The 15578-nt window shown below is 32.1% G+C and overlaps 1 protein-coding gene across 7 annotated transcripts in view; it reads right to left on the bottom strand.

Moving 5' to 3' along the window:
* The window catches only part of CSMD3 (CUB and Sushi multiple domains 3), a 1668414-nt gene that overhangs the window by 541865 nt on the left and 1110971 nt on the right, over positions 1 to 15578 (bottom strand). For all 7 annotated transcript variants that reach the window (XM_016431868.2, XM_056823169.1, XM_056823168.1 and 4 more), the window contains 2 exons: positions 13279 to 13494; positions 8801 to 8989 (listed from right to left, as the gene is read on the bottom strand). In XM_016431868.2, coding sequence (XP_016287354.2) covers positions 8801 to 8989; positions 13279 to 13494 — 405 coding nt within the window. The remainder of the gene's footprint in view (positions 1 to 8800; positions 8990 to 13278; positions 13495 to 15578) is intronic.

The raw sequence follows: 15578 nt of genomic DNA, 5'->3' as shown, positions 1-15578 counted from the left end.
TATGACTTTAAGGGACCTACAAATGAAATTACATAATAATGGACTATGACTTTACCATTAGAATTCATTTCATTTTCTTGTTGGGCTTAAACACTAAATCACCATCATGAATTAACAATGCATCTAAAAATATCAGAAAAAAAAAGAACTACATGTACAATTGTAAAGTAGTTGTATCATCATTCCCTTTTTTACCCATGAGTAAGGAGAGAGATGTTGTTGCTTGTCCAAGGTCAGACAGAAAATCAATGACACATGAAATTAGAAATAGAAGTAGATATGTTAAATGGGGATTATGAGGATGGATGTGTTAATGACTTTAAAATGCTTGGCCTCCTTAGATGAAAAGGTGTTGCATAAAGACAAAACATTACCAATATTTAACTTACTAATCTATTTTCCAAAACAACATGTTCCTTCATTAGCTTCTTGTTTATTTCTAACATGACCTACCTTGATTCCTGGATAATTGGTAGGAAAATCAGAGCATGCTAGTTTTACTTCATCTAAAATAATGAAGAAATAATTTTGATGTTTTGAGTATAAATTTCATTTTTTTAAGAACCACAAATTTCTTGACCAAGAGTAGTTGAACTTGCTGATCTCTAAGGTTTTGGCCATATTAAAAGTATGTTTTTTTCTCTGACAAACTATTTTATTAAGCTTATGAATAGTCAAAACTACAAAACATGTAGTCAGTGGATTATATTGAATTTTCTTATATTCTTTTTCATATAAATGTAAACCATAGATATCCTTTCCCCTAGTAATATAATACTCTAGAATAGGTAATAAACATCAGCATATTTGTTTCACAGAAAGACCTGTATCCAATTCTTTTAAACTAATCTTCTTAGCACTAACTTCCCAGGATTGTATATAATATATATGTATATTATATATTATCATATATAAGGAGACAATGAGAGATAGTGACCGAGACAGAGAAAGAGGCAAAGACAGAGAGGGTGGAGAAGAAGTATTCTTCTCTTTGATCTCCCCTTTCTGGAGTTGATGACCTCCACTGTTGACCGTACCTATCACCACTGGCAAATATATTTTCTCATTCTACTTTCAAAATAGTATTGAGAAGGAGAGAGGCATGATAACTAACATTTAGAAAATGGTAGAATCTTTGGGAGTAAATGTCAGTTTGACTACTGACATTGACATACCCAACCTATGTTATATTTTATTCTTCATTGAATTTATATTACACTAATAGATAATTGGGGCAGGAAATCATCCTCCTGAAAAATAAATTGGCATAAAGGTGAAAGAGGTATTCCCCAAAACTTTCTAATAGTTGTTCACTCAGTTATTTTTTCCATGCATTGAAATCTTGTTTCTTCAACAAAAATGGCAGAATTCCCTCACTTCATAAAACATTAATCAGGAAAAGTAACGTAAAGTAACTAAGGAAATGGCTAAAATTCAAATCAGATTTGTTGCTAGAATTAAAGCCAGGAGAATCTAGAGAAAGACTAAAACTTAGAATAAATTGACATACCATAAATGTATATAACAGTTTAGGATCAGTTCCTTAAATAAAGCATAAAATGAGCCACTGCAAAGGGTTCTCATTAAGATTGTTTGTGAAATGGTAGAACACTCAAATGACAAGTTTCCAACTAATAAACGTATGACCAATGAAAAACCTATGTGTAAAAGCAGGTCACAGAGGAGTCTGGTCCTGAAATTCAGGAGACAAAATTATATTAGACAAAATTCACAGGGGATAAAATCCCAGAGAGAGTCAATACTGAGATATAAAACTTAAAGTATCTATAAACAAATTTACAAAATATGGCTCACAAGAAAGGTGAGATAGACATTTTCATGAAAGAAGGAAGATTATGCTCTAAAGGCACATTTGTATTCCTTCTAGAATAGAAAGTGAAGGTACTCAAGAAGCCTGCCATATACTAGATTATAATGGGAAAATAAAAAGTTCATTTAAAAAAAGGAAGGAGAAAAGGGCTTTAAGTCAAAAAAAATTTTTAAGTGAGATGGAAATGCTGCTATTGGTCACAAATTGCTTAGAGAGTAGAAAACTATCACATTGAGGGTAAAGAAAGAATAATTATGATATTACTCTTAAAGCTAAAAATGGTGAGAGGGAGGGTTCTTGGGGATAAAAGAATGGAATGATCTGAGGGGAAAACTGCTTATCCTCCAAGGAATTGCAAAATAGATACATTGGGGTCTATTAGGTAAGGAAATGTCCTATAAAGATCACAGTGAGAAGAGATTTGTAGTGATAGGTGACTCCTAGATGAAAGAGACATACTTGTGAATTTTAAACTAATAAAGATATGCCAAGTATAATATCTTCTCAAGACATATATCTAAGATAATAATACATTTCCCAATATAATGTATTAAATATATTACTATGACCTACTTCTAGTACCTCAAGTGGCCAAAAGAGATGTTAACAAAAAAAAAAAAAACTAGGAATCATATCCAAACTTTACAAAATCTTGGGCAAATACCTAAAGATAATAAGAATATAGGTGATATTTCTTCAGTTATCAATTGAAGACAAACTCTTTGGGAGAGAATTGAAAATTTCATTTAAAATATAATGTCTGAGTATGGGATTTAGATTTTTCTGAACCACAGTTTATATTATAGGAATGACAGTCTCCTGACCAGTGATGGAGTGCATCTAACAATGTCTAGTAAAACAGCATTTGGTCTTTTTTTTAAATTAATCAAAATAACTTCACATTGAAAAGAAAAGGCATCAAAAAAGATGCCATCTGCAAGATGGATACCACAGAGAGTAGCTATAATGTACAAAGAAAATTGGTAGAGGAGATATCCAGAAGTTGATTATAGAAAAAGAAATGGATAGAGTATTAATTTGAGATGTCTTCTAATTATTAGGCATTAGAGATACTCTCATAGATTTGACCTTATAACTAGAAGATATAATTTACAAAGGCAAGTGAGGACAAAAATAGGATTTTGGATCTGGTGAGTTAGATATATGATAAAAATATACATATATGTCTTTTTGAATGAATACATTCACAAAAATAAGTAGATATGTTGCTAATGTAAAAAAATAATTCTTAGCAATTAAAAATAGTTGAAAAGTAAGAGAAGAAAAATATGTAAGTAAATGTGAATGATAATAACTGTAGCATTAATTTTGTTCATATTTCCAAGGAAAGATCAAGAGGTAAAAAGCATAAGAAATGGAAGAAGATATCTAATAATAAGAATTATGACAATATGACTACACTGGGTAAAATCTGGTTTCTTGGTGGATGTCTAAAAGAGATATGAAACATCTAGGGCTGACTTTATATATTATGTTAGTTGAGTTTTCATTACTGATTAAACAAAATCCAAGAAAGGGAACTAAATTACAAAACCATGGAATCAAATGTCTATACTCAAATGCTCAAAGTTTAAGCAACAAACCTGATGAACTTGATGTCTTAGAATGATGAGTCAACTATAAAGCTATCAAGATCACTAAAACTTAGTGGGATAAGAAGCATGAATGAAACAAGGCTATGGATGAGTATACTCTATTAAAAGAAAGAGGTAAGGTAATGTAATGAAGATGTAGGAAATCATTATATATTAATAAGATATATTCAGTAAAATAAGGAAATAGAATATGAAAGCAAAGTGGAAAATATTTTAGTGAATGTCAATGGCTGGTATATGAAAGTATTTTTATCAGAATATTCTACAGACCACCTGTCCAGAAAAAGCAAATAGTTAGGCTCAGAAAAAGATTACAAGTTGGGTACAGAGACACGATAGGGGTATTGATATAGATAAGTTTCCATATCCAAATATTTGTTGGCATGATACTTCCAAAAGCAGAATTAATAACATCTTGGCTTTAATATAAGATAATTTAATTCTTCAAAAATTGGAAGAATTATTTTTAGATAATTCTATTCAGGAACTTATCCTAACAAGAAAGGGGAATTAGTTGCTAGGATTAGAAATAATATGAACCTTGTGGAGGAAGTAATCATTTCCTCCTAATGTTTGTTAGAAATTGAGATAAAAATTCAACATATTTTCCCATGGTTCAAGATTTTGTTAACACGGATTTCAATGGTGTTAGAGAAAGGAGAAGTATAAAATTCTAAAGAAGTTGCCTGAGGAAAGATGAACAAACATTAACAATTTTTAAAACTCATCAACCAACTTGGATGTTAAACTTATTTATAGAAGAAAAAAGCAAGGATAGATAACAGGATGAAGACAAAATTGTAAAATAGGATATGATAAAGGTGGTGAGGGACTGAAAGACATGTTACAATAAGAAAAGTTGAAGGAACTGGGGATGCTCAACCTGCAAAAGAAAAATCCTGAGGGTAACACAATAGTTGTCTTTAAGCAACTAAAAGCCTACCATAAAAAAGTAACTAGATTTATTTTTGTTGTTTTCTCATTTTAGGCATATCTAACTCTTTATGACCACATTTGGGGTTTTCTTGGCAAAGATACTGGAGTGGTTTCCTATTCATTCTCCAAATCATTTTATATATGAAGAAACTGAGGCAAATAGAGTTAAATTACTTGCTCAGGGTCACACAGCTAGTAAGTGCCTGAGGCTAAATTTAAACCAAGATCTTCCTGACTCCTGGTCTGTACTCTGCTCTTTGAACTGTACCAGATAGTTGTCCTACATAGATTAATAGAAACACATATTTAGAGTTAGAAGGGACCAAATAAAGTCAAATTCCCTCTTCCACAGATGAGAAAACACAATCTCCAAGAAGTGAAGTTTCCAAAGTCACTGAGTTCAGTAGCAAAACTTGAACTCTATCACAAAATCATTGATGCTAAATAGTGTTCTTTTCAATATACCATACTCCTTACATTATACCTTATTCCCCCAAAATTGTCTGTATTTGTGACCATAGCCATAATGATTTTTATATCAAAGTTAAAACTGAGAAAAATGAGTAAAGATTGGAAGGAGGTAGATTTAGAATCTATGTGAGAAAATCTTGCTAATGATCAGAGCTATCCCCATGGGAAATATGCTATGTCTGGTAGAGAGAGGTTCCCTTTTATTAGAGGTCATCTAGAGAAAGCTGGATCACCCTTTCTATAAGATATTATAAAAGGGATTCATGTCCAAGATCAGGTTAAGTTAAATGACCTCTGAGGTCTCTTTCAACTGAGATATTCTTGTTAAAATTTGTTCACTTGAAGATTAAAAAAAACTGAGGCCCAGAAAGGCAACCAAGATTTCAGATCCTGAGTAACAGAGCTTACATTTTAATCCTTTGCCAGAGTTCATTCTATTAATTCAGTCAATTTGATTTGGTTTGTCTTTATTTTGTAATTTTCTGATTGTTAAAATGATCTCACAGCTTTTATAGTTGGTTTTAATACCTTTGAGTCAGGTGATCAATCTCACTGTTCAATCGAGACTGTATATTTTTCATAAATCCTAGACAAAATTTTTTGAGAAGAATTTCAGGAAAAGAATCTTGCTAACTCCTCAAATCAAGAAAATGAACTATTTGGAGAAAGTGCCATAAAGAAACCTACACTGCATCAGAAGATGCAGAATGAACATTGGGATGTAATTGAACTGAAGGGGATTGAACACATTTATTCTGAATGTAAACTCTTATGCCAAAAGGGACTGCCCCCTAATTGGCATTTGTGTCATTGCTCCTAGCAAACATTGGTTTTGCTCTCTCTTTTTTATTTCCTTCTTATCTCCAATTATTGGAGTTTCCTCTTAGAAAAGTGCAATATTGTATGCACCTATAGCTAGAAGACCTTTAGAGGGATAAGCTGGTTATGTTAAATGATTCATTGGGGAGATTAGTCTCCCAAAGAATCACAGGGGTGATTGTGAAGAATGAATCTAACTTTCTTTGTGTAGCAATTAGCAGCTTTTAACTTAATCAAAAACTTAAGCACCTCTGCTAAGTAAGAAAATTCACAAGTCACTTACAAGAGTAAGCTAGTAACCTCCAAAGGTTACTGCAAATCCCCTTTGGCAGTGCTAGGCAAATTGAAAGTCTTTATTTGGTTCCCATAAAGTGGAGGAAGGAACAGGAACTGACATGGAAAAAGGACTATAAAAAGTCCTGAACTTCCTGTCCAGGGAGCTTCTCCTTTAGACTTCTTCTTTGGAGGTGTAATATCCTTTAGACTGCTTTGGGGAGATTTGGGGGGACTTTGCCTTTTGGATGTCTCCTTAGATATTCTTTTCCTGTTGAGTTCATTTTCGGAGACTGCATTGGTAAACTGGTCTACCTTTCCTGGCTTCTGGAGAGATTGGTTCCAGAGAGACCTTCCTTTCTTGGAGGAGGCTGCATTGGTGTAACCCTTGCTGAAGACACCATTGGGTTGTTAACTTGAAAATAACACAGAACTACCATAGTAGTCAGAAAAACCATTCTTTAATCAGGAATAGTAATTAGGTTCAATATTCGGCAACCACACAGAGTCAAGTTCCTAAAAACCACACAAAACCAAAGGGTACTGGGACTCCAGGAACCATATCCTTGGGAGAAGACACCATGCTAGGTACCAACTCCAAAGTGAGACATAACTGGGCGGTCTCTTAAACCCTCTGGAGAACTAGGTATGGAAAGAATTCATGACAAGTAGGCTGAAAAGAAGTTGCAGCCAGACTCAGGGGCATCAGGGAGAGGTCACCACAACAATTACAAAAGAAAGGATCAAACTAAGAGCTGGGCTTCTGAGATAACTTTAACATAAAAAGAGAAGCCTCTAAAACAAACAAAGGCACTCAAAGTTGGGATTATGTCCACAGAACCCACCCATACTAGGGTCCCCAAACAGTCTTAAAGTCTATGATTCGAACCAAAACAAGGGTGCCTAGTGCTAGGGTTTCTAAAAGGGCAGGGGTAAAATTGGGGTATCCAAATTTCCTGTCAATAGGGTCCTCTGGCTGAAGGTTACCAAGCCCTGCCAGGGCTGAGCCAGACACCAGAGCAACACTTAGGGTGGTAGGCTAGACATTTCTCTACCTTCTTCTTACATTTTTTCACTTTCACTCTTTCCAACTCTTTGTAAATAAATGCTACTAAGTCATTTTGACTTAAGCTACAATATTTTTAAATTGGAGACCACAATTTAGAACTTTCATATTAGTACAAAAACCTAAATTTTATATTCTTACTAGAGAAAGAATTTTGAGTTATTATGTCATAAGGGAAGATTGTTTTCAGATATCATTTGAAACTTTACAAGGATTAATTTTTCATATTCTTATACATTTCAGCACACTACTAGTGGTGGGAAGTAGAGACGAGAAGTAGATAGTTGGAGCTCTGTTCCTCTTATTTAAGTAGGAGTTATGGAAAGATTTCTGGGAGTCACTAAAGTTGGATAGGGAAAAATCACATATTTATTTTCACTATGTGAAATTGAAAATTTCTTTAATTATCAATTAAGGCAATAGACCAAAGTAACATTAATAGTACCTATGATTTGTCATCATTAGATATCATAGACTATTCATACCATATTAAAGTGATACACGAATCTTAAAATATTTAGAATATTGCTCTTAGAATATTATTATAGTCAGACACCATAAGTTATTTATATTTAATATGTTAATGAGGAAGTATATCTACATATCATTATTTCACAAATTTCTTCTTTTGTGTTGATAACTATTTCATTATAATTACTTTCCCTTACAATCCTTTGCATGTTATGTATATAAACACATATTTCTAAGAAGGGGTAAATAACCCTTATCCTTACCAGAATGTCCAAAGGGTCCATGACACTGTGACAGTTAAGAACTCTACTATAAGAGCGCTTCTTTCAGGACACAATAAAAAAAAATGGCCCATAGTATGGTTTCTAAGATGTACATTTAGTTTTAAAACTTTTTATAATCTTCTACAAAGGCTGGTGGTATGCTTCCTATAAGTAAAGTTCCTTGAACTTAAATTGTAGAGGCATTTCTATAATTACAGAATAGAACTGGAGACAACTTGGAATGTTACAGCAGTGTGATAAATAAGAGTAGAAATTTTAAATTTCTGAAAGTGTAAATATACCTTTCTAAAATATTTAATTTGTAATAGGTCCAGAGAAATATAGTGTTCTATTTTTTGCTTCAAGAAAATAATTCTATTATTTCATGAGAATTGAAGGTGTCAGTTTTCACAATTGAATGTGTCTGAGTTCCAAAATGTTCATTTAGACTATCTCCTATCTTTCAAAATAAGGAAATCAATTCCTTTCATAATTTATGAAGTACTAGACACCACAGGAATTGTAACTATATAGTCAATAAAGATCCTAGTATTTCTTAAATGAAGGTCAGATATGAAAGAAATGTTATAGACATGCCAACTTAGGCAGATGAATTAATAATTTTACAATGAAAGGAATCATATTTTATTCCTATCCTTTCCAAATCATATCAACAAGTTCCAGATAGAATCAACTAATAATGTGATTTTATTTCATTTTATACATGATCTTATTATTAATAATCATATCTGTTCATCATTGTCATCACCAGAAATAAAGAATAAAAAGTAAAAACAAAAAAACAAACAAACAAAAAACTTAAAAGCATGGTTGCTTAAATGCAGCACTCTAGAAAGCAGTTAGAAATTTATATAGCTATACTAGATTTCTAGGTTTAAAGAAAATCTGAAAAAATTAAACAAAAAAATGATGAAAAAACCCCAACAGATTGTAAAAACTAAAGGTGTGTTACCATGCATATCCATGCTGTACATCTGCAACTCCATGGACAGTGACAACACATACAAGCAAATGAAAGCAGCTGACCACGTACCCACACACCTTGGCAGAGGTGCACTCCACACACGCCGGCCACCACCAAGACAGATGATCTCAGAAGTCCCTTCTAGACGATATCCCGATGAGCATGAAAAGGTCAGTGTATCTCCAACTCCAAAATTCAGTCCTATCCGACTGCCATATTGGGGAATTCCAGGATCTTCACAAGGTTCTAGATTATATTCTATAAATTAGTAGAAGTGGAATGGAAGGATGGAGGATGGAAGGGTATATGGAGTCAAAGACAACAATGAGAGAAATATAAGCATGCCAAGTTAGGAAGAGACTATTTCCACCAAATATATTTATGCAAAGAATTCACTTTAGAACTTAATTTTCAGCTTCAGTCTAACATTTTTATCCATAAAAACATGATTCCCAAAGAAATACCTATCCATGGATATTTTTTGTGGCACAGAAATGCCACATGCTATTATCTTGATTTAAGAATTTAATAATTAAATGTAAAAAACAAGAACAGTTTTGGATATCAACTTTTCAGTGAGACATTAGAAAGCATCTAGACTAGGGCAAATAGTATGAATAAAAATCTATTTTATATTCTGCTACTTTACCAAAGCTATTGATAGGTTCAACTAATTATATATATATATATATATATATGTAAATATCATTTGTTAAAATATGCAAACATATATATAAATATCATTTGCAAAAATATATGTCAATTTCATTTGCAAAAACAGATACTCTTATCAACTCTGCCCATTTGAATTTCTTCAATTTCTTTTTCTTCTTTTATTGCCATTGCTAGCATTTATAATAAACATTAAATAATATTTGGTAATAATGGGCATCCTTGTTTCAGTTCTGATCTAGAGGGAAAATCTTTCATTGCAAAGGATATTTGCTGATGATTTTAAGTAAATACTCATTATTCTAAGGAAAAACCCATTCATAGCAATGCTTTCAAGGATAGGAATGAATGTTTTATTTTAACAAAAGCTTTTTCTGCATCTTTTAACATAATCATGATTTTTGTCACTTTTTGTTAATGTGATAAGCTATTTTAATATTTTCCTTACATTAAATCATCTCTGCATATCTGATATAAATCCTATTTGTTCATACTATTAAATCTTTGGAATGTATTATTGCATTCTGCTGGCTAATATTTTGTTTAGTATTTTTGCATCTATATTCATTAATGAAATTGTCCTACAATTTTCTTTCTCTGTTTTTGCTCTTCCTGGTTTAGTTATCCTATCTGCCAAAACAAACATAGGAACTATATGAATAAAATTATATAATAATTTTTATACAAATAAAGTCATATTAAAATAATTAGAAAAATATTATTTTTTTAATGGATGGGCAGAGGCAATATAAGTAAAATGACTATCCTACCTAAACTGATCTACTTATTTATTCAATGACATCCTAATTAAATTACCAAAAACTTTTATTGAACTAGGAAAAGTAATAGGAAAATTCATGTGGAAAAACAAAAGGTTAAGAATATCAGAGGAATTTATGAAAAATGTAAAGGACGGAGGTTTAGCAGTACCAGATTTTGAACTATATTAAGTAATGATCAAAACTATCTGGCACTGATTAAAAAATAGAAAAGTAAATCAGTGAAACAGAACATACAACAAACAATTGTAAAATAGAGTAACCTTGTGTTTGATAAAAGTCAAGACCCAGGGGCATCTGGGTAACTCAGTGGATTGAGAGCCAGGCCTAGAGACTGGAGGTCCTAGGTTTGAATCTAGCCTTAGACACTTCCCAGCTGTGTGGCCCTGGGCAAGTAAGTCACTTAACCCCCATTGCCTAACCCTTACCACTCTTCTGCCTTGTAATCAATACACAGCATTGATTCCAAGACAGAAGGTAAGGGTTTAAAAAAAAAAAGTCAAGACCCAATCTTTTGAAATAAAATATTAAATGTATGGTAAAACTTGTTCAGAAAGTTGGAAAGCAGTTTGATATAATTTATGTATAGATCAATATCTTACAGCATGCATCAAGATAAGATAAAAATGGATGCATGACAGCATCAAAGGGAGATATCATAAGCAAGTTAGAAGAACAGGAAATATATTTCCTATTAGATTCATGGATAGGAAAAGAATTTATTAATAAACAAGAGACAGAAAGCACTGGGACACATAAAATGTATAATTTTGAATACATTAAATTGAAAAGATTTTGTATAAATAAGACCAATGGAGCTAAGATTAGAAAGAAAGCAATAAGTTGGGGGAAAATTTTATAGACTTTCTTGAATAGAGGTCTCATATCAAAAATACATAGAGATCTTTGTCAAAATAGATAAAAAAATATGAGCCATTCCCCAAATGATAAATGCTCAAAGGATATAAACAGTTTTTGGATGAAGAAATCAGTTATACATAACATATGAAGAAATGCTCTAAATCATTATTCATTAGAGAAATGCAAAAAAAAATTCTGAGTTATTCATACCTATCAGATTGGTTAAAATAAAAAAAAGGCAAAATGACAAATGTTGGAAGGAAAATGTTGGATGGAAAAACAGGGACACTAATGCACTACTGATGGAACTGTGAACTGATCCAATCATTTTGGATAGCCTTTTGGAATCATGCTCAAAGTTATAAATCTGTATATACCATTTGATTCAGCAATACCACAATTAGGCTTATTTTCTAAGGTAATAAGAAAAAAGGAAATGATTTTTATGTGTTTTAAAATAATTATTCCAGCTCTCTTTGCAGTAGCAAAGTAGTTGAAACTGAAGGGATGTCCAGCATTTGGGGAATGGCTAAACAAGGTGTAGCACATGCTTGTGACGGAATACTACTACTCTATAAGAAATGATGAACACTTTAATTTTGGGGGAAAAAACATGTAAAGACCACATGAAATTATGAAGAGTGAAACAAGCAGATCCCAAAGAACATTATAGCAAGAGTAATATTGTTTGAAAAATGACTTCTGTATGTCCAGAGGAAGAACAGATAAATGGAAATAAGTAAGATATTATTTTATACATACATATATCTTTTTGTCTAATGATGCCATCTCTAATGGGAGGGGAAAGGGCATTAATAGGATTTTTAATTTTACAAAAAAAAGTAACAAACTTAAAAAAAAAGACTAGCATATCTAATCAACTACCTTCACTGACTTTAACTAAAATTACTTTGGGTCAGTCATTTAAGGCCATTATATCAGTTAAGACTGTTTAGTTCCACCTTGAAGTTATGTCAATCCTCTTCCAGCACCTTAGACGCCAGTCATGAAAAGGTAGACTAACGCAGTCATCTTAAAATCTTCCAGGCTATACTTTAACATTTCTGGAGTATAACAGATACTTGTTATGTTTAAATAGTAGGTTGGTGTAGATGGTAGAGTGCTGAATATGGGCCTGGAATCAGAATAATCTGAATTTATATCCTGCCTCAGTCACTTTCATCTGTGTGGCACTGGGCAAGAGATAGCCTATGTCAGCCTTAACTTCCTCATTTATGCAATGGAATAATAATAGTATCTTTCTCAGGGAAGGAATAAATGAGATACCATATGTAAAGTGCTTTTGTAAACCTTAATATTCTCCATAAATGGTAATTTTATTAATATATATTTGAACCATTTTATAAATATATAATTTCAATAACAAATAACAAAATAATCAGCAGAACACTAGGAACAGTGGAAAACAAAGAGAAGAGACCTTGTCTAGTATATACTGTTAGTCCTGAATCTCATGTCATTGACTCTCTGAGTTGTCAATCAGCATTAGAAGAGTCAGAACAAGTTCAGTTTATGTCATCTACCTTTGATTAGATGACTGATCTGATGCTAATTGAAAGGCCATGACATTGGTGATATAAGGGAAAAGGAATGGGTCCTTCATTTTATGGTAAATTCCATGTATTTTTGTGCTTCATGATTATTTCTAGATTCCCTTTAGTATAAAAATCCTTAATCAATCCTGAAATGTCCATTTAGCAATATGTTCTTTCATTATGACATAATATATTAAGTTGAGAGCCACTGTCATTTACTATATAGAAGGCCAGTTTTTGCATCCAAGAAAACTTGGGTTCAAGTCCTGATTTTGGTAGATACTAATTATGTATACTTGGGAAAATCACTTGACCTCTACTTACCTCAAGTAAAGCTCTGAGACAAAAGAGCAGGAGTTCTCAGCCTCTTGTATGTATCATGTACTACTTTGGTCACATCGTAAAATTAATTATTTCTCAGAATAATGTTTTAAAGTAAATAAGATAAAATGTATAGGATTCAAAATAATAATATTAGAATTTAGTTATCAAAATGTTAAAAAAAAAAAACAGGCCCACAGACCCCAAGTTAAGGAGCCTTCTTATAGATTGAGAATGACTTGATTTGCATTAAACAGGGGCTTTTCTATATATGTAAACAGTTCCCCTTCAATGAAGTCAGTGTAGACCAAAAAAAAAGTGAGTTAAACAAAAATATGGTTTATTTATGTTTTCTTACCAGAAAATGTAATGTTAAATCCTTCATATGATATTGAAAAATCTGAAATAAAGCGCAACTGAGCCCTGAAATTTCCATAGAGACCAGCATTGATTATTGAAGGAAGTTCTGATCCAGTGAGGCGTGCCAAGGGTTGGGTAAAACTGCCATTCTCTGTGATTAGTAAGTAGTCATGATGATCTTCCAAATGAAAGGTGTGAAAGGTGAACTGTACTCCTGTTGGGGGTTGGAGGAAGAAGGGAAGATTATACCTGCAAATCACAACATTAGCTCAAATGCAATTTCAAAATTAATTGAAAATACAAATTTCATGATAATAATGATTTTTATAACTAGAGTTTAATTCTTTAAAAAGCTTAATGCATGCATCAAATATATTCAAATTAGTGCTATTTTATTTCTGGTTTCTTTGTTAAAATGTAAGATGCCAAAACAATTTAGAAGTTAATTTTGAAAATTGCTAGCTAAAAGGGAATCAAATAATATTCTCTGACAATTTCAAGGAAATGTAAAAAATAATTAAGAAACCTGTTGATTTTAAACATAATGTTTAAAATTTCAAAATATTTTCTCCCCAGTTATAAATATGGTTCATAATTTCTTCATTGCAAAAATAGATAATAAGAATTTAAGAATTGACCCTTCTAAAGTAACTTTTTTAAACACTGGAATTATTTTCAAATATAAATTTTATAATCCTATTTTCTCAAATTGTGTCAATTTGTAATAAACATATTATGTAATATACTCCTCTAGTACATCTATATCCACTGATACTATGACCGATTTATCTGAAATGGTCTCATTTGCCTGGAAATATAAAAGTCTAAGTGACCTATTCATGGCCACTAATAATACATAATAAATTAAAAGCGAACCTTTAATCTAGATAATCCAGAACTAGATTTCTAGTCACAATGTCACGTTACCTTATATTATTTAGGCAGTGAACTTTTCATTTCTTTGAGTTTCAATAACAAAATTTAGGCTTTTCTTTATAATCAGGGTTTATGTGAGCACTGGACCCAATGCTAACTGATAATAATGTCAAAATATAGGAGATGGCAACCAATTTTAATGAAAGATTTTAAAAGCGGTCCTTATAAAACTGTGTAAAGATATTTTTTAAGTGGCTAAAGCAAAGGATGATTTTAAAACTGGCAATGAGCAAATAAGATCAACGTGAAGAGAAGACAAGAAAAGATATACAGAAGACAATTTGGAGGACAGAATTAGATGAGATAGCAGAACAAAAAAATGACAAGATGGAACCAAAAAAACCCTCCTTTCTTAGCTGCTAGCAGAAGGCTTTAGTTATGAACCCTTGAAACCTTTCATTTCAATCTTTAGCAGTGATGCTCATTAGAGTTTTCTATTAATGGAGAAGAGTAATAAGGGAAAGCAACAAGGACTCTTTTCTTTGTGTCCAAGAGAGAAATAATTCACTCATATAATATTTTATAGTATACAAAGCACAAGAAAACATAAACTTTCCCCCTTTAAAGAATTAAGGTATATAGGTTATTATATTAACAGCTTCTAAATTCCATATTCTCCATATTTTAAGAGAAAGCTTTCAATAAACTCTATTAATAAATAAATGAAAGAGTTATTAAACAAATTAATAAATAAATATAGATAGATACACAAATATGAAATTATCACCTTGGATCTAGCACATTCTCTCATTGTCAGGCTGAAGTAAGGGTACATATATAACTATAATAGATATATCTTAACCTTTGCCAGCATCCTGAAGTTTTACCAAAGCTTCATCAACCCTTACGCTTCCTGGGATGACAGAGAGAAAGCACATGGAATCTGATGTTGTCAGATGCTAATCTGGGAATGGGCACTGAAACTGAAATGAACTAGGCCTGGACAGAAAAAAAATGGTGACTGAGGCATGCTTGTTCCCTTACTGCTGGCAGTGCCTAATTTGTGGCAGGCAGGCAGGGCTATGTTTCTATTACCCTCTGGGAAAAATTTGTGAAGCCTCCATTTCAATTTTCACTCTGAGGGTTACAAAGGTAGAGAGGTGCTGAACAGTTACAGATCCTGGTTAAGCATTGTAAACCTTGATGAAGCAGATATCCTGAAAACTTGGAGAGCACCCTTCCATTTCTATATTCCCATCTACTGGAATTTCTCATGAGGGTTTAGGAGCAAAAGAAAAGTATTGGAGCTGAATAAGGAGCAGCAAATTATAAGGGGTTAGATTTTGAAAAAATAGCAGAGATCAAATATGAGAAGAAATTTGTGGGAGGATAAAGAAAATTGAAAGGAGAATAACCATGTCT

This window comes from Monodelphis domestica, chromosome 3, assembly GCF_027887165.1.
Source record: "Monodelphis domestica isolate mMonDom1 chromosome 3, mMonDom1.pri, whole genome shotgun sequence".
Classification (NCBI taxonomy): Eukaryota; Metazoa; Chordata; class Mammalia; order Didelphimorphia; family Didelphidae; genus Monodelphis; species Monodelphis domestica.
Note: the sequence above shows the minus strand (reverse complement) of the source record. Positions and strands in the feature narration are given on the sequence as shown.